General features: G+C 33.7%; 1 protein-coding gene across 3 annotated transcripts in view; it reads right to left on the bottom strand.

Moving 5' to 3' along the window:
• PRKD3 (protein kinase D3) overlaps window positions 1-23,700 on the bottom strand; it is a 54,036-nt gene that overhangs the window by 12,350 nt on the left and 17,986 nt on the right. For all 3 annotated transcript variants that reach the window (XM_039887402.1, XM_039887403.1, XM_039887404.1), the window contains 12 exons: window positions 21,104-21,242; window positions 19,186-19,317; window positions 17,950-18,107; window positions 14,588-14,780; window positions 11,575-11,652; window positions 9,857-10,040; window positions 8,302-8,425; window positions 6,594-6,671; window positions 5,296-5,572; window positions 3,009-3,061; window positions 2,189-2,261; window positions 1,108-1,214 (listed from right to left, as the gene is read on the bottom strand). In XM_039887402.1, coding sequence (XP_039743336.1) covers window positions 1,108-1,214; window positions 2,189-2,261; window positions 3,009-3,061; window positions 5,296-5,572; window positions 6,594-6,671; window positions 8,302-8,425; window positions 9,857-10,040; window positions 11,575-11,652; window positions 14,588-14,780; window positions 17,950-18,107; window positions 19,186-19,317; window positions 21,104-21,242 — 1,596 coding nt within the window. The remainder of the gene's footprint in view (window positions 1-1,107; window positions 1,215-2,188; window positions 2,262-3,008; window positions 3,062-5,295; window positions 5,573-6,593; window positions 6,672-8,301; window positions 8,426-9,856; window positions 10,041-11,574; window positions 11,653-14,587; window positions 14,781-17,949; window positions 18,108-19,185; window positions 19,318-21,103; window positions 21,243-23,700) is intronic.

The following is a 23,700-nucleotide window of genomic DNA, read 5'->3' as shown; positions in this document are numbered from 1 at the left end:
ATCCAAAGTTAGATATGAAAAAAGACCTCAACAATATATTCACACCCTAAATACAGAGTCTGAATGATATTAATGTTCTATTTAAGGTAGCTTTCTCTGTAGGAGGAGGTAGCCTTAAAGTGACCACAGGTAGCTTGCAGACCAATCTTTTGATTATTACTCCTCTGAAAAAGAAGTAAGGCAAATGTTACTACTAGTGACCAACGACGTAATAAATGTAAAATTAATTATGTGTTGAGAAATTTCTTACCTTCTTCTTCAAGGAAGCATTAAGTTCAGTAAGTGTGTCTTCTCGAAATTCACCCACAAGCAAATAGGGTACTGACAGCATTAACTATTAATCACCATTTCTTAAATATGCAAAAGCTATACAATGAATTAACAGAAACTTGTATATTATAAATTGTTTATATGATATTAAACATAAAAAAGTTTAAAGTACTGAAATATTTATCAGAAAAATCAAAAGATAAAGCTAAATTTCAGTTTTCTAGATGACCCCCAAAAGAGATAAAAATGTTAAATGAAAATAAAAACACACAGTAATTTATTTTATAGGATTTAAGTCACTGCCATTATATCTTTAAAAATAGACTTTAATGGATTAAACCTATATAAAATTAAATCTCTAGAGTTTTGCATAAAATAACTACTACTGTTAACAGGTAAACAATTTTTAAGCAGTCTTTATTTTTACAGTAATTGCTGTAAGAATCATGTACCTCATCTGTGAAACGGGTGGTATAACAACGACTCAACAAAATGTAGTAGATAAATCAAGTACTTTGAGCTCCTGGAGTGATGAATTAAGAATGAAATTTTCTTTTTCTAAAAGATTTTACGTATGAAAATATGTTCCAAATTATTATCATAGAGCAAAATAATGATAGGCCTTTCAACTTCCTAGCTTAGCGTAATCTAATTTTTCCTTTTAAAAAAGAACGAGTTAATTCAGATGCTCAACAATCTCTCACTGAGCCAAAAGGTTATAAGATGTGAATAAAACAAAAAAACAAATCTTATTTTGGTCAGTACATGAAACAGCCTTGGATTTAAAACTCATAAATCAAAAATCAAAACCAATATAAAGCAACTTTGTTTTATTACCTGTAAAATAGCCACTTCATTACGGAGTTGACTTTCCTGTTTTGTGGGAAATCTCATCTTATCAATTACTTTAATAGCCACATCCCTTCCAGTCTTTCTATGTTTTCCTATTTAAAAAAAATTATATATATATATATATAGAAAAGAAGCAAATTGACAGCTCACATACAAAAGCTTTATCACAAAGTTGTCCACAGACTGAAATTTATATGGATTTACTCTTATGTTTCTTTTCTTTGGTTCATTTTGTCCTTTCTCCTTCGCTCATCTTTAATTTTGAGAAATAAATTATGTTTTCCCTCTACAGTATTTGCTCCTAATAAAGGATGTTTCATTATTTGAAATGGTAGGAAATTTGAATCAACTTGTTTGGTGAAAAGTAATCTACCTTATTAAATAAATGAAAGTTAACTACCCTCCCTTAGTATTCAGATACTGTGTTGATAAAAACATTGTTCCAATGAATTAATTTTATTCTGGATTTACTGAGTCAGTACAGTGATTTAACATATTAGAGCCTGGAGGCAGTAAGGCCAACTAGGAGACCACTATAATAGTCTCAGCAAAGGATGACAAGAGTTTAATATTTCTTTTGCACGTGGTTCACAGCTTATAAAGTACTTTTATGTATATTAGGTTTAATTAATATTAACTACCCTGAGAGCTATGCAGGTCAGGTTTTATTTGCTCCATTAAACTGATGAAGATACTGAGACACAGTGAGGTTAGATGACTTTGCCAATATCCTAAGTCACAGAGCTGGATAAGATCTCAGGTCTTCAGACCTGCTATAACTTTTATGCCAACAGTAGACAAACGGTGCCATTTGTGTTGGAAAAAACAGTAAGGCACATACGTCAATAAACAAGCCTTCACAGCCCAACATAAACTTCAAACAATTTATTTTTCCCACATAAATGTCTTTATGTAAGAGCTACAAGAAGAGATAAAGTAAGGCTATTGCGAAACTAATTTTATGATTCTGTTACTTAATTGTGACAATACATAACAAGTGGCAGATGTTTTAAGATTTCACAATTTTTCTGTAGTGTGCACCATATGCAAGTCTATAGTCACTTACCTCCATAAACGATGCCGAACTGGCCTGAACCGAGTACCTCATCTGCAAAGATCTGGTAAACACTACTGATGTCCTGTTCAGGAAAGAGAAGGCAGTATTATTATCCTCTACAAGGCAACATTAATATCTCTGACTCTTTTCATTCAAAGACAAATTCATTTGTTTTTATGAAAGAAGCAACTAATTTCCATAACAAAATATTTTATAAAACATAAGCTTTTTAGGTCCTAAAAAAGTAAGCCTAATTTTTATACTATCTTAATGTGATGTATAATGTACTCTGTAAGAAGGCCTTTGGGGGAAAATGCTCTGGATTTTAAAAAAATCTTACATTTATTAAGTAGTGATCTATAAAAAGTAAATTTAGTCTCCTAGGCCTCAATTTCCTCATTGGTAAAGTTGATGTGGTAACATCTATCTCACTGGATTTTAGTAAATTAAATGAGGCTATGGATAAAGTATCAAGATGTCCAGGTATTGGTCTACATCTCTTAAATCCGTTCTAATTTTTATTTTATTTTATCATTATCATAAACATTTATTGAGCCCTAACTGTATATGGGACTCTGTGATAGGTCGCTAATTTATAACAGACTTAAGGGGCTTATGATATAATAAGGGAAATAGAAAAATCTATTAAAAATATAAACAATTCAGAACATCATATCAGGGTCAAATCAGTACTACAGTTAAGGCCAGTCTAACATCTTTTTTTTTTTTTTTACCAAATGACCAGAATATCCTATACTCTCCATTCCCTCTGAAAAACACATACTGATTGATATCTATAGCAGCATAACAAGCTGTAATTTTTACTTACAACATTCTCCTGGATCTGACAATTAGACACAGAGATACTGGTAGACAAATCTTCTGTAAAATATAATATTGATGTATGAGAAAAGAAAACTGTTAATATATGACTTAACAATATTAATATTTACTGACATGTGAATGCTCACAGTACATTAAATTTTTTAAACTGGTTAACATTCAGTTAACATAATGTAATTACATTTGTTAAAAAAAATTGATTCACACATGCAACAGTAATCCAGCAAGAGAAAGTGGATAACATATTATACATCCATACAAAGGAATACTAGCTAAACACTTCCTAATTAGAGTTGTAAGTACCAAGTCAGAAAGCAATCCATGACATATTATTAAGTTCAAAAGTAAGTTGCAGGATAGTGGCACTTGAATTAAAAACAAGGAAAAATATGATTACCTCTGGTGAGTGAGACAGGTAGAGTTGGGGAACAAAGATTTTAGTCTTTATATACTTGTATACTGCTTTCATTTATTTAAAACATAAAAAGCATATGTATTACTTCAATAAAAAATTCAAAAGTTAGGTAAATCTGTATACTAACATGAAAATATATCTGACATATATAAAATAGTGGATAAAAGCAAATTGTGAAGAACATCCAGAGTACAACCACATTTTTCATAAAAATTAAAATATGGCAATTAGTACAGATGTTATAGGTGCCCCTTCCCCAATGCCTCCCCAAATCAAGGAATATATACCAAACAAAATTAATGTGTCTAAAACTCTGCTTTATGTAGTTCCAATCTCCCAGTCTAAGTCACTATTTATTGTTTCAAAGGCTTCCACTGTCTAGAGCTCCATCCAGTTTTAATTTCTATTGCTTCCCAGAACTCTGTTCCAGATAGGTTACAAGGACAGCAGCAGCAGCAGCAGCGAAACAGTATCACTAATGTATCCGAAACTGTGCTAAGTGCATTAACTGCATTAGGTATTATTAGGCCCACTTTAGAGAACTGTAGGGACCAAGATCACACAGCTAGTAAGCAGAAAACTGGGGTTTCATTCTCCAGAATCCTCACTCTTAACCCTTCTGTAATTTTGCCTTTAGGAATTCTCAACCCTAGGGAGGAGTTCTTTGTGTGGGCTTGAGGTTTCAAAACCCAATTACAAATAAAATTTGTGAGTATGTGCCTGGATTATATTGGGAAAAGGTCAGTGATTTTAATTAGAATATACGACATTTCTAAAACCCCCTCAAACTTAAGAAGCACTGTGAATATCCATCTATTCAACCTCTAATAATATTAGACACCAAACATGTTCATGGTCATTACCTTTGTCCCTTTGATCACACCTGTCTCCTTAACTAGTATCACTACCCCATCCGCCTCCCCGCTTTAGCCTTTCCTATCCTAACCTCCCTGAGATGGAAGCTCAAGGTCCAGGCTCAGTTCTTCTGCCATGAAGTTTGTTCACTCTTTCTATACATATTTGAGGTCCCTGAGTAACGCATTACTCCTTTTTGCACTCTTCTGCTTTATGGTACCGTCAAACACCTGTGTACCTATGTCTTATCTCCCTAAGTAGCTTTTGAAATGTCCGTATTTCTTTTGCATTCTAGATCAGGGCCTAGCATAATGCCAAGAACAGTTGCACAAAATAATATAGCTGAACTGAAATAAACTATATTTAGAAATTGGTTATCTGTTTCAATTTAAATATATTTGAATTGAATGAATATGTTTCCCCATAAATAATATAATACCAGTGAGCAGAAAGTGACATTATATATGGCTTTCTGATTTAGGTTTTATTTTATAAATGTCATCAGTGCAAAGGACATATGTTTCAATAATTTTTTAATATTTCTGAATGTTTTAATTCAGTTAAAGGAAATAGAGCATTTCTGACTTTATAGATTTCATGACTGTGATGTGAACTATAACTCTTCATGGACTGTTATATCACTTAATCCAATGAGAATTCATGGATGACAAATGCTTTTCTATTCCTTATAGGTTCTTTCATTTAATACTGACAGCTCTATAAAGAAGGTACCATTACAGAGAGGTACAGTACTTATCTAAGATCACGTAGAAGGTGGGCCGAGACAGGATTTAAATGTAGGGAGACTGACCCTGGAGCCTAGCTCTGGGGACCGTATGTACACACTATAAGCAAGATAACCTTATAAAGGAATTAACTAATGGTATTGGTTACTAAAGATAAAACATAAAATGAGTATTAAAAATACATACAGAAACATGACCATACCACGAAATGCTTAAGACCCAGAGGAGAGAAAACCACCAACAAGCGTATTGCTTACTGTGATCTTTCCCTTGCCCCGGAGAAGTGCAAACACTGGCTTGAGGGGTAACGGGCATGAGAGCTTGGCGAATCGCTTTTTCCCAACTCTGTGCTACATCAAGTCCAACTCCAGTGGCAGCAAGAACAGGATTGTGAGAGCTGTCCCCATTGTTCTCACCAACAAAGTATACCATAGTATCAGTGATGATTTCAAAACAATGTGGGTTGCTGCCTTGTGAAATGTTTGTGAAATCTTGTGGTGAAGATATGCGGAGAATTTCTGAAAGTGGAATTTCCTGAGGTAAAAAATTAAGCATTGAAAAACATAAATACTTGTTTTTATTTTCAAATACACTAAACAACCAAAGATATGCATTCTAACAAATACCATTAAGATGAACACAAGTATGTGGCACAATACACAGTCAAGTCCTAATGACAGTATCTGCCTTGAATGCTCTGCATGTCCAATAATGCCAGAGGCAGAGTGTGGAGTATAATAATTAAGCCAGCGGCTCATTAGAATGCAAGGAAAGAGAAGGTTTAGGAAGCTAATGGCGCTACATCCAACACTTGTCACTTTTCAATTGTCATTAAATATCAACTCAATGACTACTTCTGAAGTGGCTGCTGTCTGCAAGATACATCCCCCAAGAGTATGAAGTAGAAATAGTATCAGCAAATTAGAATGTCAGTGTTGGTTGTTTAAGTAGGTCATTCTGGTTCTGTCCGTAATTGTAACAAGCATTTTAGTTCCACTTCCTAAGGCAAAAATATTTATTTAAAAAAAAAAACCCAACCAAGTCATTAGTTTTACTGTTCTTTCTGATACAATTGCTATACTTCCAATTTTGTTTGATGTCAGCCGGCCACATGGCAAAATGTGAAGCAAGCCAAGCAAAGAAGACTATGCAAAGTAGATGAAGAGCCAAAAGAAGTATTTGAGAACTGGGGAGTAAGGTGAAATGAAAGGTGAGAGAAACATTGAATGCCACGTTGGCCTCTTCTGGAGGCCATGATCATGGGAGTGTCTAAATAGTTAACCTAAGTCAAAGTATCAAGAAGTAAAGCAGCAGCAACCTGACAAGCTGGCCAAAAACAAACAAAAAACCTCACCTTTGGCAGCAGAGTCGTAGGGGGTAAAATGGAGGGATGGGGGGCAGGTATTCAACAAGGAACTTAGCAGTGACTTCTATAAACTATATTAGGCAGAGTCATAATAGGTATATTCCAATATAACAATAAATAAATGTTATTCAGCTATATTTGGAAAACATACAGTATTTTAACACATTTTTTTAAATGTGAAATCTTTACCTTATAATACTTTGATCCAGATTCGTTTTGAAACAATGTTAGACATTTGCTGTCAAGTCTCCAATAATGCCTCTTTCTCTATAAAATAAAGATTATAAAACAGGTTCAAAAATAATTATTCTTCCAAAGTATCTGTACTTTACTTTTCCCTTCGCTTTTATTCCTAAATCTGTACTTTTAATAGGTTTAAAATTCATTAGTTTCAAAATTCTGAAACTATATAAAGGACATATAGCGAAAAGTATCATCATCCCACCATCACTCATATCCCACTCCTACCCTTACTCCTGGCAGCGATGTTATTAGGTTTTTGGGAATCCTTTGAGAGGATTTTATGCATGCATATGCAAATGCATATCTACTACACACATGTGGGGAGAAAGAGAGAGGGAGGGAGGGGGAGAGAGGGTGAGGGAGGTATATAGGGAGGGAAGGGAGAAAGAGAGGAAGGGAAGGAAGGTGCGGGGAGAGAAAATTTACTGATAGGCTAAATTTCTAAAGGCTGGCTTACTGGGTCAAAAGATATATGCACATATAATTTTACTTGTCGGTATTAAATTATCTGACATAAGATTTGACCCCATTTATAGGCTAATGAACAACATGTAAATGTCTTACTCATACCTTCACTAATGTTGCTAAACTTTTTGATCTTTGCTATTTGAGCTAGTATTTCACTGAAATTTTAAACTGTATTTTAAGATTAAGCTCTTATGTTTAAGAGTCATTTGTATTTCCCTGTCTGTGAACACTGTGTTAATTAGCTTCTTTCACTTAGTAAATGCATTTAAGGTTCTTCCATGTCTTTTCATGGCTTGATAGCTCACTGCTTTTTAGTGCTGAGTAATATTCCATTATCTGGATATATCAGTTTACTTATCATTAGTCTACTGAAGGACATCTTGGTTGTCTCCAAGTTTTGGCAATTATGAATAAAGCTACTGTAAACATGCACATGCAGGTTTAAAAACTTATGTGGACATAAGTTTTCATCTCCTTTGGGTAAATAGCAAGGAGTGTGATTGCTGGCTCATATGGTAAGAGTTTTGCAAGAAACTGCCAAACTGTCTTCCAAAGTGCCTGCGCCATTTTGCATTCCCATCAGCAATAAGTGAGAGTTCCAGTTGCTCTACATCCTCCTCAGCATTTGGTGGTGTCAGGGTTCTGGATTTTAGTCATTCTTATAGGTGTGTAGTGGCATCTCATTGTTTTAATTTGCATTTTCCTGGTGACATATAATGTGGAGCATCTTTTCATATGCTTATTTGCCATCCTTGTACCTTTGTTGGTTAGGTATGTATTAAGGTATTTGACCCACTTTTTTAATCAGCTGTTTTATTACTCTTGAGTTTTAAGAGTTCGTTGCATATTCTGAAGAGTCTTTATCAATGTCTCTTTTGCAAATATTTTCTGTTTGTGATTTGTTTTCTCAGTCTCTTGACACTGTCTCTCACAGAACAGAAGTTTTAAATTGTAATAAAAGTTCAGCTTATCGATTATTTCTTTCATAGGTCATACATTTGGTATTATTAAATTTAGACCCTTTCTAAATTTCTAGTGCTCTACCAGTTTGTAAAGACAAGATATTAAATATTCTGTCTTTTAAAAATTCTCTACAAATATATACAAATACATATATATCATTCTCATTTTGAAAATAAAGCACATAACGAAGTTTCACCACATAGAAATGTCTGTGATTACTGACCAGGGTGTCCCTGCTGGTGTAATGGACCATCCATCCTTCTTTCACCATCGTGCTGCTCTTCCTTTTTGTGTGCTTAATGGATTGTACGACTCTCATAAGCGGAATATTATTGCTTGTTGATGGACTAAAAAATATTTAATATTTATGATAAATATTGATAATTTTAATTTTAAAAAATCATACATACTATAAGTTCATCAAGCCCTTTTAAAGATAATTGAGCTAAAATTTTTCAAAATATCTTGTGAAGACAAACAATGGCTTAAGAAGAAAATTAATCCTGTTATGATGATACATAGTTGATCTATAAAAGATTAAAGTAATACTGTTAAGTCCTCATTATTTGTTATAAATATTTTCTGGAGATCACAAAACATAAGAAAACAATGAACAGAGCAGAAAGAATTCTCCCTAATTAGAAGATCCGGAGCCCAGGAGAGGGTCCCATTTGGGATTGATGTTAAGGAAGCTTCCTGCCCTAGGCAGCAAGATAAATTAGTAAATTCATAACCAGGCAAAAATTATACCTATACTCAAATTCACAGTTTGTTCATATTTTTATAAAAAGTATTTCTAGTAAAAGATATTGAAAATTTACAGATATTAAGAAAATAACAAATAACGTAATAAGTCAAATCTGGTAACATTGAAACATGGGTCAGTAATAGTGTCACGAGAAAAAAAGAGCAGTTTGTGGGGTATGTATAAAACATACACTGTTTTTGAGTTTGACTCTCAAACAGTTAATACATTCCCTTAAATTATGAAGTAGTCATAATTAGGAAATTAGCTAAGTTCTCTTAAGAGTCTCCAAACTGGGTAAACATAAAGTTTTAGTTAATAATAATGATAATAAGAACTGTAATTTAAGGATAAGCCAAAGTGAATAAATGACAACTCAGTCATATAAGACTGATAAAATGACACATTTACTTTAAATACTTCTTCGTTGCTAATGAAAAACAAAACCTGCCAATGTGTGAACATTTTACTACAAAGTAGTACACCCCACAGGGCTATATATACAAAACACTGAGTTTCTATTAACATAGGAGATATTTAAAAGCTTTATAATCCAATAACATTTTTACAAAGTTCTAAAAGCCAGAATAATTGTGGTAATATGAAAACTGTCCCCAAATTTGTCACCAACATCTTTGCGCAAAGTTCTCAGGTATATATTCTTACTGGTGTTTCTAACATCAGGTAATCTCCTTGCAAAGGCTATGTGAAAGTGGTTGCTTTAACTGGTGGTTCAATTCTGACATTTTGTGGGGGCTGCTCCAGAGCTAGATATGATATCTAGACTATATTTAAATAAAGCATTTTTCTCTTTAATAAAACAAGATTCCCACACCTTCTCATCTTGAGTGGATGGGAAGATGATTTATTTCAGAAAGACTGTGGTGCATGTCAAAGAGACACGATTTAATTAGATTTCCAATTAAACATTTTAGGTTCTACTTAAAGAGATGTGGGGCTTTTTCCTCATTAATGAAGCTCCCAGACTGATCTTGAATTTGGAAGTAGCTTGAAATACCTAACCATGTATTACCTGATTGTTTTAACAGCTTCTTCATCTCTTTCCACATCAAGATCAGCTGGATCCAGGAAGAATATCTTATCTTCTGGGGGAGATGGTTCTTCTGTGTCATCCAAACCCCGACTACCATCACTGTTCATGTCACTACTGTCAATATCCATTGGTATATCTGTGTCTGTTCCCAGACTGGACGGTTCTGGAAAAATTTTACATGAATTTCAGAGTTTTACATGAAGGGCAATCAATACATTTAAACAGAGGCAGTATGTTATATATGAAAAAAAGTTTCAAAACTCAATGAAAATGTAGGAAATTATCTTTATGATTCAGGATAAAGAAATATTTCTAAAGAAAGATACAAAATAAACTGTAAGTCACAAAATTAATTAATTTGATTATATTAGAATTTTAAATTTGTATATGACAAAAAATACTAGAAATAAAGTAAAAGATTAGCCACCACTATTATGTCTGGTCAACTGATCTTCTACAAGGGTCCAAGACAATTGAATTGGAAAAAAAATAGTCTTTTCAATATATGGTGCTAGGACAACTGGATATCTACATTTAAAAAATGAAACTGGACTGCTTCCTTAAATCAAATAGAAAAATTAACTTAAAGTGGACTACAGGCCTGAAGTAAATGCTAAACTTATAAAACTCTTAGAAGAAAACACAAGAGTAAATCTTTGTAACTTTACTAAAAACGTAAGTGACCAAAAAAAAAAAAGTAAGCTGGACTTTATACAGGTAAATATAAATTGATATTTATAAATAAACCGATATATTGTTTCATATCCATTTGTCAATAAGTAGAAAAGCACAAAAATACATGAACTATAAATCTAGAAAAGACTTCAGTAATATAGAAAAACAAGAAAACCAATCGTTCTCTGTCAATAGTGTTAAACTGAAACTATAAAAAACATGCCATAAGAGAAAATGTTAAATCTTAAGGAGATTTTAAATTTACATTCCTTATGCTGCTGCTTTTCTTCCTATAGAACTTAAAATATTTTACCAGTCACAGAAATGTTAAAGAAAAACTATGATGAAAGTTTAGAGTCATTACTCCTTCCTTCCAAAAAAGGTAATCACTTCAATATAATCTTGAAAAGAGAAAAAAAAAATGGCAAAAAGGGAAAATGTTTAGTTGATAATTATTTGATAAAGAGACAGTGAGGCTATACAATGTGTTCTAACGATTACGAACTAAGAAGCCAGGCCAAAGGAGTGCAAATCTCAACTCTACCACCTACTGTCTGTATTTCTTAGGCAAATTATTTAATGTCTTTGTGCCTAAGTTAACTCATCTGTAAGTAGTTACCTCAAAGGGCTGGTCTTAGGATTACATTCTAATATGTGTTAGAGTTTAGCACAGTGCGTGGCATACAGTAAACAGTAAATAAATGCTAGGACTATGAAATAGTGCTAGGGATAACTGCAAGGTTTTAAAAATGTCTTTTTATATCTAAAGACGAAAGAGGATATGTAGCACTATTGGCTATATTAGACTACAAAGGGGTAGATAGCTAAAGGAAAGATGGAAAGGCATAATTACTAATAAAAGTATATCATCACTGATTTCTGTTTTTTGCTTGATTGTTAAAATCAGAAAGATGTCAAAGTTAAAAAACAAAGTAAACAAAATATGAAAATATAACCTTATACAAAGAAAATACACAAAACTGTGACCTTTTCTGACCTTTTATGAAAATTAAGAATATTACCTCCATTGAAAGTAACCTCTCCAAGGCAGTCTCTCGGCACTTTTGATGCACAGCGTTTATGGCAGTTGAATTTACAATCTAAAATAAAATATTTGCTTATTAATTTATGCAAAAAGTCAGGCAATATCAGATATGATTAAAGACTTTCTTCAAATCACTCACAAATAGAATATTATTAGAAATGATGATGATGATGACGGCGATGATGATAAAATCAAGTTTTCCTTTACTAAGAACTCAGGTCTTGGGCTAATGGTCTGGTTTCAAATTCTGATGCCATCTCTTAATAGTTATTTTAACTCCTCAGGGATCTCAGTTTCTTTACCTGTGAAATGAAGCTAAAATGTTGCTGGCAACTCCATGTTTCCTTCCTTCACCTCACATTTCATCTTTCCACATAGCCCTGAAGAGTTTCTCCAGCTGATTAAATTCCTTTCCAATATATGTCAGGTCCTTACTTTCAGTTTCTAATTATTAGGACCTACTGGATATGCAGAAAAGAGATTGAGATTCTACAACCAGTTATTAGGACTAGTTTAATTAGCGAGGGCTTCCCATACAACCTTGTAAGGAAGGAATGAGCTTCTCATGCACAAGGTCACCCACTTGCACATATGGTTCTTTTCAGTCTGCAAGAATCTCAATGTTGATAGCACTGCAGATCATTGTAAGGTACAAGTTGTTCAATACTACTCTGTATCTAAGTGGTTCTCAAACTATGGTCCCCAGACCAGCAGCATCAGCATCATTTGCTAACTTTTTAGAAATGCAAATTCTCGGGTCCTATCCCGACCTGCTACATCAGCAGCTCTGGGAGTGGGGCTGAGAAATGTGTGTTTTAATAACCACTTTAGGTGACACTAAAATTGAGACCACTGCTGTAAAACTGTCTAACACCACTAGCAATAACTGAGTAAAAAAATAATTTCAAGTCTTGACTTAAAAGAAAAAGGCCCATGAAATTAATAATTTGGTGGATGATAAAACTTACGTCATATAACACCGTCTTTTTTAATGAGAAGCCCTGGGAAAATTCATACACATTAATATCTTGCATATATCTTAAATAATTCAGTTTTTTTAATCTAAGGTTTGCAAATTGTGAAAAAAACAAGGTTTCCATTTTCCCTTTGAAAAATGTAGAGTCGAATTTATGGCTCATTGGCAGCAAGTATATAGTTCTAACGGCAATCATTTTTATTTCTCTGTATTCCTGCCCATGTTTTTATTAATTTGTTTATGCTTATCTTTTATATATGCTCTCAAGTCGCCTTGTAGTTTTACTACAACAAAGTAAAAAATAAACAGATGAATGAATGAATGAATGGTTGTTCTTCGAATTGTATTTGTTCTCATATAATCCAGCAGAACTGTTTTATCTTAACTAAATTATTGTTTTTTCTTTTTTAGCTTGAAAGGTGAATGAAAATGATGACTATTTTACTTTTTAAGCATTTTAATTCATATCATGAAAATCACTGAAGTAAATTCTGATTATTTTTGATTGATAACCAAAAATAATTTAGCTATATAGAAATATAACCTACTACTTTCTCAACTAATACAAGCATAAAACATTATTCTTTGAGCTCTAAGAAGTTAAACTAATAACCCAGTAGCAGAGTTAACTGGTTTTATTTCAAAATTCATTAATCTACATATTTATTCTAGTTCCTCTACAAAATATTTTACTTTTGTGTGTATGATTTTAGAATGTTTCTGTTCTGCTCAGCAGAGCAGCACTGTTTTACTACCTTTACTAAGATTATGTGTTGGCCAGAACGTGTACATCTGTTATTAATGTTCTTTCTCAAAACATTCCTTAGTGGCTGCTTGCCAATACACTTTAGTGTTGATATTTTAAAATATTAACATATATTAACTCATATTCAAAAGTAAGCTGTTGAAATAAAATTTTAACATGTACTTATGCCTGCGTGATGGTTATTAAATACTTGACAACAAACGTACAACCTAGTCTCTATTTGATGTTCCCCTACATTGCCATATATTACCAAAAAAGTTTTCTTATATACTTAAGTGAAATTTATATACAATTATTTGATTTTATATTGTAAACAGGATTTATTGTTGCAAAGACCTCAAATCTAATCTTTTATTTAGATGAAACTAAATAATTCAATTCCATAAATACTTCTACTAAATAAAAAGGTATGGTACCAAGAAATGTTAGAACAATCACATGAAAAATCAGTACCTAAGATTATAGACTATTTATCCTATCCTGGTTCAATGACTAATAACACATTTAAACTCTCTATCTGGTTGCTCTATTATACTGCATTGCTGAGAAGAAGACATAAGATAAAACAGATAAAATCATTTGTTAAAAGCATAAAAACATTATACGACTATAGGAAAAAACTATTCCATTATTCTATTAAAAACCTGGTTCATTAAGAAATGTTTTCGGAATACAATGACAGTATTCTGGGTTAGTATCCAAATATGGGTATTTCCTATTATAATTCCAGTAATTTTTACTATAGTCTACCTATTTTAGTGTGATTATTCTCTGGAATGAGTTTTTGTACAACTCTCCCAGCTACAGAATTAAAAACAAAACTCTCATAGTGTGTGTATGTCTGTGTCTGTGTATGTGAGAGAGAGAGAGAGAATATTTACTAGAAAGGAGGAAGCATTATTTTATATCTTGGGCAGTGTATGTCTTTGGAATCAGAAAGAATTAATCTCAACTACCTGCTTACTAACTGTTCCGTATTAGCAGCCATACCTCAGAGATCCACATTCTAATTTTCTATTTACATTCCAATTTTTCTTTAGTACAATTCCTGGTACACAGTACACATACTGCAAACAGTAATAGTAAATGTGAATAAATACATGTGTGCGTGTGTGTGTAGGTATCTTTCTTTTTTAAGCTAACTATGAGACAAATTTCTTTGCTTTATTCTTCTAAAAACTATTTAATACCTACATTTGCTAACAAAATCAGATATAAATTTTACTTAAGAAAAACATCCAATCCTACCTTTACACTGCATTCCCTGGCGGAAGAGGCCTTTCAGTAACCGCTTGCAGTACTGACATATTGTGGGACGGGTATAAGAGTGAACGGCAAATGTGTGTGGAACTTTTACTCTGCACATTACCATCTTTTCCATCCAGATTGGGCGACCACTCCAAGAAGGAATTCTCTTACTTGGTTCTTGGTGAACATGTGACTAAAATATAAGTAACTTCCATAAGTATAAGTCAACATTAAAAACAAAATATTAGGAGCAGGGCTTGACCACAAAAGTCATTTTTTTTTTTGAACACTAAAGCCAAAATCTAGACATGTAGATATCAGCAATTTCCTTTGGAAGCTTAACTTACCAACCTTTGAATGAAAAAAGTATAAACATTTTTGCTATTTATGCAAAAAAAGATATTTTCATCTATCTATCCACCTATCTACCTCCCTCCCTCCCTCCCTATCTATCTATCTATATTTAAATATTCACTGTTTAACAATAAGTTGCCAGGCACAGATGATATTTTTCAAATAAAAAAGCAGAAGCCTTAAAATCAATTTATAACAGATGTTCAAATCTCTTCAAAAACTTTATCAAGAAATTAATCATAGAAAAAATAAATTCAGAAAATGTTATTGCTGTTCTTCTTAAATTACTGAACACAATGTCTGAAAATATTTTAAAACAAATCCAAATATCTAACTACTTTCTAGATGTATTACAGGTTTTAGTATAGCTGCTTGCATCTTCACTGCTAGAACTGAGGTCCTGAGAGCTTTCACATACCTTCTATAACTAGTAATGCTTGTAACTCACAAAAGTTGAGCCATTCTACATTGATATGTTCAACCAACAGAAGGAGAAAAAAGCCAGAAGAAACCAAGAGACAGGGAAGTGTAAGGGAGAAATGAAGGGAGGGGGAAAAAAAAGACTTTAAAAAGAAAGCAGGAAGAAGGAGAAGAAAAAAGAAAAGGACAAACAAATGGAGGGCACTATCAACAGAATAAAAATATAGCCTCTGATGGAGTTTTTCACTAACGTGCAGCAAGAAATTCTCTAAAACAAATTACGAAATGGTTTAAGAGAATACAAAACAAATGTTAAAACCCAAGCCAAACTTGCATGCTTTAGCTGTCCAAGGTGTCCTGCTCTAGTCTGGTTCACCCTTTATCCATACTGTCATGTATGGAGCACCTTCAGCAAAAGGAACACCACAGTGATTCTGCAAAGCTAATGGAGAAGCCAGCGGGAACCAGAAACAGATGTTTTAGGCCTTTGTTCATCCCTGGCTCCCTATGCTAGTGGTGACTCAACACTGCTTTCTTGCTCCTGCTACTTTCGGTTTATCTCAAGTTTAAAACACACAAGATGAAATAAGACTGATTTAGCCAGTCATCATCAAGTATACAGGAAACCCCTACAAGGAAAAACTTTCCTAACAGATCTCTTCATATGCTAATGGCCAGTCAGTGATTGCCTCTAGTCAAGTCCTGCTGGGATCACGGTACTAGGGACATGGTACAGAGCATTTGTGCACAGTGCCACAGCAAGAAGCCTGGCACATGAGAACCTAGGAGGGTCTTACTCTGCAGCCACTTGGGAGTTAGTTCCTCTCTAACCTTGGTTCGGATTTGAGTGTGTTCCATCTCCTACTCCTTATCTCCTCCATTCCCGTAGGGTCCTCTTTCCCCTCTTCCTTCCCTGATTTTCCTCCCTGAGTTCTTACTGTACCTCTTTCCTTTTGGAGACTACATGCTTGGATTGACAAAAGTAAGCTTCTTGACAGGCATTCCACTCTACAATTTCTACTTGTTCTTAAGAACTCCACACAGTCCAACCAATTCGACATGTCACTCTACTTCTTATACTTCCCTAAGGAATTTTCATCTTCAGGGTAAATTATAAACTAATGAATTAAAACATAACACCTTATTCATCTACTCTGTCCTGTTACATGCTAATCTAATAATACCCAACTGAGGGTAGCTGGCATGCCAATATCATTTACGGGGCTCTTAAAAGAACATATCTCTATCCTACAGGCCTCATTCCCAGATTAAGTTTCCTATGCAGTTAGAATATAAAATGCACTAACTCTTCTATTACCAATCTTTTCTCAAGCTCTTGCATATGTTTACAATAACTCATTGTTCTCAGTTCCTTATGCCACAGTAGTCTTCTACTTTAAAAGTCTTACACTAGGGCTAAGCAATATGGAAATATGGGACTTTTGTGAATGAATTTCAGAAGCTTTTACACTGGTGCGTTGGTTTAGCAAAATCTTGTGACTAGGATATCAAGAAAATAGCCCAAAGGCTTGATTTTATCATTAATTTACAGAAGACCAGAGGGGTTATGGAAGCAACTAAATAATAAGATTGTAATCTACGAATGGAAATCATTTTAAGCACTATCAAATGAACAGGAAAGTTATTTCTTTCTTTCCCTGATCTACTACTTAACCCTTGAGGGGTACAATATATTAGAAAAAGTCATTAATTTAAAAATAATCAGATCTGGATTTAATTCTAATATCACTTACTAACTTGCTCTGTGATTAGAAAAAGTCATTAATTTAAAAATAATCAATCTGGATTTAATTCTAATATCACTTACTAACTTGCTCTGTGATTTCAGTCTCATGGTGTACAGATCTACTGATAAATCCCACTGAGAAACTGTGAGGGTCAGGGGGGTCCTTCACTCACTCATTCATTCATCACTGAATACACCTACTAAGTACCAGGTATTGTGCTGGGCATGGTGAGGCTTGCAAAGACGTTAGCATTGTTTTCTTTAAATAGATCATAAACTTCTTGAGAACAATCTAGTATATAAACACTATACACACCATCCAGGAGGTCTGAAAAGTGTTATGGCATTTAGATAATAAAATAACTTCTAGTTAAAGGGAAATCAGGAATGGTAGCTGTTGAGCTAGTTCTGAGAAAAACATGTAGGACAAACAAAGGCAAAGGAAGGGGGAGCAAGGGTGTGTACAGGGAATGCTGAAGAGTACAGAGTGCTGGAAATACAGAATAAACGTTCCTGGTGGGGAGTTGTGTATTAAGCTGTAGTGTAATAAGATGGTCTGGATGAAGTGTGTAAGATCAAGTAAAATATAGAGACCAGGAGTTGAGATACCGGTTAGGAGGCGAATGCAGTGAGGCCCAAGTGATAATGTGATCCCAAATGATACGAAACGTATTTCATTATATTTGGTAAGCCCTGTCTCCATTAACACATTTTAAGTTTCTTAAGTGTAGGACTCTTACTATTCTTTAGTATATAACGTATATTCTAGGATGATGTCACATATCCTGTACAAAATAAGGAGTAACTGTACGATGCCCTTCTAGGACCTTAGAATACATACCTCTTCAGTGGGAAGTGCCACACATTCAGTCTGAAGAGGCCTTGGGACTGAGAGGCCAGGTCCTGGCAGGGATACATTTGACAGACGCCTCTTTCTTACTCCACTACAGTTATTTGGAATCTTGAAGGCACATCGTTTATGGTAATTTAATCCACAGCCTAAATATATTTTAAAAGGTTAAAATATATAAGTATTTTATATATTTTTACTATGTAAGTATGTTACATAAAAAATAGGTGCTTCTTTTATTTATTTTCTCTGGCAGTGATAGTTATCCTAAGAACCAAGATGACAGGCTAAGTGGAAGCTAACAAATTCAAAAGGAATAAGAAATGTGTAGAAAAGTTTATTTAGAAAGGTTAAGTTAGTTTGAGTGGTAATTCTTGAAGTGTGGTCCCCAAGTTTAACATCACCTGATAATTTGTTAGAAATGTAAATTACTGGGCTCCATCCCAGACCTACGAGATCAGAAACTCTGGGGTTGGGGCCTAGCAAACTATGTTTTAACAAGTCTTTGAGGTGATTCTGATGCATGGTAAAGTTTGAGAACTACTGGCTTCAAGCACTTCAGCAAACTGTGGCCCATGTACCAAATCCTTCCCAAGACATGTTGAAATTACATGAAATTCAAATTTCAGTATTTATAAAGAATTTTACTGGAAAACAGCATGCTCATTTGTTTACATCTTGGCTGTGGCCGCTTTCAGGCTATGAGAGCAGAGTTAAGTAGCTGCAACAGAGACCATATGGCAGCAATACTTAAAATATTTATTCTGGCCCTTTACAGAAAAATTTTATTGATCCTTCACCTTAGAGTTTCTTAAATGGAAATGTGCAACTGCATCCTATTCCTTAGCAATTCTAATTCAGAACTTTGTTGTTGCATGTAAAACACTAACATTTTGGAAAAACAAGGAAGTTAATATTTATTGAGCCACAATTTTGCACCAAGTATTTTAACCATATTACCTCATTAAACCATTTACTCTTCATAAAACCAAGAAAGTAGAGCATGTTTTATAGATAGAGAAAATGATCCTCAGAGAGGTTTAGTTAAGTTGCCCAACAGTATGACTGAGTAAGTGGCAGAGCAAAGACCAGAGTCTAGACAGACCTCTTCAATTCTAAACCTTAGATACTACCTAGTCATGAACTAATGATCTGGTCTTTCATTGATGATTAGAGAATGCAAATGTGAAAACTTATTTCAAATGACACAACATTTAGAGCACATACCTTCACATTTCAGTCCCTGACGTACCAAACCCCAGAGCATCTCACCACAATAATCACAAAAAGTAGGAGCTTTGTAAGAATGTACATAGAGAGTGTGTGGACGAATCTGGAAATCTTCTACTGTAGCCAAAGCTTTAAAAAAAAAAAAAGCATTAAAATAAACCTCATTTTGTAATTAGTATGAGATTAGGAAGGTTGATTATGTTTATTTACGTCAAAGCACAGAATCATTTTTTTCTCTGAATTTCATCTGACTCTAAAAATAAATTATTTTCAGCATTTAACATTGTGGTTTTTAAACTCTACTTTAGGAAGTTCATCAGCTTCAAATAATTTGAGCTCCAAAGTAGATCTATATGTAGGTATTATGACCTCAAAGAGACAAGATTGGAAATAGTCATCAGGTTTGTTTTAGCCAATTAAAAACTGTCTAATGGGAGGAAGGAGGGAGGAAGAAGGTAGATGGGGGAAAAGGGGTCAAATATGTAGTGACAGAAACAAATCTAACTATGGGAGGCAAACACACAGTGTAAATATATATATGTCTTACCGTTAAAATGTACAGCTGAAACATCGGATTTTGTTAACCAATGTCACCATAAAAAATAAACGAATTAAAAATAAAAAAAAATAAAGAAATCTATTTAAGAAATAAACTGTTTAACACACTGGAAAATAGAATGCTAAAGTTAAAAAATAAATAAATATAAAATTGTGGAAACTGACCTCAATTTACAACAATGTTTCTGTGAGAAATGCACTCACTTCTAAATTAAGAGCTCAGAATGTGCTCTCTGTCTGTTCTCCACAGTCCTAGTGGTTAAAAAACAGTCTTCTCTTCCCTCCATAAGCAACTGAACAGTAAACACATCTGCCAGTAGACATCATCTCACCTCCACCTACAAGTCATTAGTATCCACAGTGGCCAGAGGAAGGCTCCGTAACAAAGGAGGAGTGGATGTGAGCATGACCTCCAGGGAAGACAGGGAGTGAAGAGCCTTGAGAGTGAAGAGGAAGTCAAGGATTGGGAAGTGTACAGGTGTGTGGGGGTTGTGGTATAGAAGAAGAATGACCAATGTAGGGGCTAGATGAATGGGAAGGATCAGGGACCAATATAGAATGGTGATGGTCAGAGGGAGCTCAAGTACTGGCTGCAAAGATGAGTTTGAAAAGAGGAAAAAATGGTGGCAGGGCTCTGGACTCTTGGTTGGCCTTCCTCCCTTTCCTATCCTTACTTCTCTTCCGGCTTTTTCTTTCTCCCTCTCATTGTTATCCTCTCCCCCTCCCTTCTTCCCTCCTTTCCTACCAAACGAAGAGTTTGGCAGGCCTGCTATATGCATTCTTTGTTCCTTTACACTCCTCACTAACAATCCTGTCCATCTGCCACTGAGATCTGAAGCGGCAGGAGCTAAGAAACACTAAATGGCAAGAATGGGTGAGAGGGGGAAGGAGAGAGGTAAGAAAGTGCCCACTGAGAACAAGGAAAGAAGCATTATTTAAGTCATGGAAACAACCAGTATTGCAGTTGCCTCTTCTACATCTTCACTATTTTTTTTTCCGGATTTTTTTTTCTGAACCCTAATTCTCTTTTTCTATACTCTTTACAGAAATGGGAAAAAGAGAAGAGAATTTTAGTATAATTGTTTTATTTGACTCAAAAAAGAATACATTCCTCTTCTAATTTAACTGATAATTCCTTTAGCTTAGTAACACAAGTAAGTAACTCGGGGCTTATTTACCACTTTCGCATCTGTGATATAAACTTCCCGAAAGTAAAAATCATATGGTAACCATTATTATTGATGAAAGAAGTTAAGCAACTAGTACAAAGACTAAATATAATTGAACAGAGCATTTAAAACAAAAAATAAGGCTCACTGAAAAAAAGGCAACAAAATAAAAGAAGCTATTTACTTACCTGAAAGAACAACTTCTACTAGATCTCCTTCACGTATTTCATCTGCTGAGGTAATCAGCTGCAAAATATTTTCTGAGTTCATGTCATGGCGAAAGAGAAGAATTTTGTCATACATGCCAAAGAATCCACACTCTGGAAACTAAGGAAAATAGTCCTATATCAGTACAGGCATAGCTTTCTATTTTTATAAGTAAATGGCTCGATCTTACTAAAAATTTTTAAATGTAGTTTTTAGCCTAATCCTGTCTATTTGCTAACAAATCTATTAATATCTAAAAGATCAATCTTGTATTCAAGCATCCTGGTTAATTTTCAAATTCAAACCAGAAAAGTAAACTTCAATATAATCATTGATTGTCTTAAAACATATGTCTTTTAGAAATATAAGATTTCTTTATTCAGTTATTGATAGAGAATATTATCTTGAACTAATTGCTACTCTATCTTACATAGTCTGAAAGATACAGTCTTTCTTGCCCTCTAGAACTGAGCTTCCTAGATGGTTAGCTACTAGCCACGTGTAGATTTTTAAATTTAAGCTAATTAAAACTAAATAAAAAGATTAGTCCTCAGTCACCTCTAGCCATATTACATGCACTCAACAGCTCTATTAGCTCCTGGCTACCATTTCGAACAGTGCCAATGTACACTTCTATCGTCACAGTAAATTGAATAGTGCTGGTAGAAGATCTGTCATTCCTGAACCACAGTCACAATAGTTCCAAAAAACCAATATTTTTCCCAAATGCATCTATAGCTTCTAGCACTTATCTAACATTTTATTTAACCTATTCACTGTAACTACAAATACGTGATTCACTATAAAAAGAAAATACCTTTCTTTTTAGAAAAGTTGGCCAAGGCAGGAGACTTGCAGATCTGTTCACTTATGTCCTACGTATATTATTTCGATGGTCTACATTTTGTGACTACAGTGCTAAGACACTTTTGGGATTAGTATACCAATAACTAAAATATGAAGGCATGTGTTCTAAAATTTTTTACAGCTAATAAAATTATTTAAGAGAAAATTTTAAGACCCTGCCTTACAAAATAACTGTTTACTTTTTAAATCAACTAAAAAAATGAGACTATCCTCTAAACTACCAGTGCCTTGGAAAATGCTGCTCTAGATATTTCAAATTTATTTAGTTGATTTCAGAATTGTATGCTCTCCTTTTGGCTTCTCATAGAGCATCCTTTAGCAAACTATACAGTATGTCACCACTGCTGAGGAAGTGGTTCACTTACTTCACGTGACAGCTCTTCTTTGTAAGGGCCCATAAAAGAAATTTCTCTAGTTGATTTTATAATAATAACAATTTGATCATGTAACTATCATGTTTTCTTGTTTATTTTGCCCACAGCAAAAGCAAAGCCAAATCTGTGGCCCACTTCTAGCATCAGGTTGGGAACTTATGGCATGTGTTTTAGGTACCAACTTCATCTTATTTTTGGACCTTAATTTTACCATTAAAAACTCTTGTATATATTTCTAAAAAAGTCTCAATTTTTTTTGAAAAAGTTAAATTAAAAAAAATGAAACCTGTGACTTAATTAGAAAATGAAGAGTTTATCTGTATTTTTTAAAATCCAGGTAAACAATGGAAAACAGACATATTTAGAATTTATATAATACTAATTTCCCTTTCAATTTAGTTACCAATATTCATAAAACTCCATAATATGCTTTAAACATATCTAACGATATAAGAATTTTCAACGAAAAAAATAAGAGTAAAAATATAGATTAAAAATCATTTTTATTAATTTTTATTTAAATTTTAAAATTAAAATTTTGTTAATTTTTGATTAAATAATATCTAAAGGGCTATAAAACAGCCCCATAACTTAGTAGCAACAATTCTTAAGAATTAAAAAAGATTCCACATTCCATCCGTATAAAAATAAAATCTCTAATAATATGAAAAAAATCTCTAACAGTATGAAAAAAACTCATTTTAAAAATTCACATTTTTTGCATTTCTGCTAAGTGCAAGACATTGGCCCTGAAGTTTGTAAAGACGAAACAGTCTTTGTCTTCCAAGAGCTTACAATCTAATAGGAAAATGGAAATAAACACAAATATTTTACAACATGATAAGGGAAATGCCAAAAAAGAAAAATAAAATTCTAGAAGATGGAATAAGAAACTTTAACTGAGAGGTGGTACATCACTTTAATAGTGATATTTGAGTAGAATCATAAAAAGAGAAGCAGGGGTTTCATGGGCACAAAGTGAAAGTAAAAGTGTAAATAAGGGTCATTGTTGAGAAAGTACAAGGTTAACTGAGAGAAGGTAAGTGGACCTGTGTGACTGAAGAATGAGGTGGGGAGGTTGGGCAAAAAGGGTAGAAAGAGGGCAAAAATGTACACAGGAGCCCCATGGAGAAACTAATAGAGAAACTTGGAGTCAGAAGAACTGGGTTTAAACTTTGCCATCTACTTACTATAGCAACTTAGATAACCTGCTTACCCAGTCTATGCTGTTTCTTGTCTAAAAATTAGAAATAACAGGAAAACTAGCTTTATCGGGTTCCTGTAAAAATTAAATTACTTGATAGCTATAAAACACTCACCACTGTGATCAATTAATA

Source organism: Pteropus medius, unplaced genomic scaffold, assembly GCF_902729225.1.
Source record: "Pteropus medius unplaced genomic scaffold, Ma_sr-lr_union100, whole genome shotgun sequence".
NCBI classification, from domain to species: Eukaryota; Metazoa; Chordata; class Mammalia; order Chiroptera; family Pteropodidae; genus Pteropus; species Pteropus medius.
Note: the sequence above shows the minus strand (reverse complement) of the source record. Positions and strands in the feature narration are given on the sequence as shown.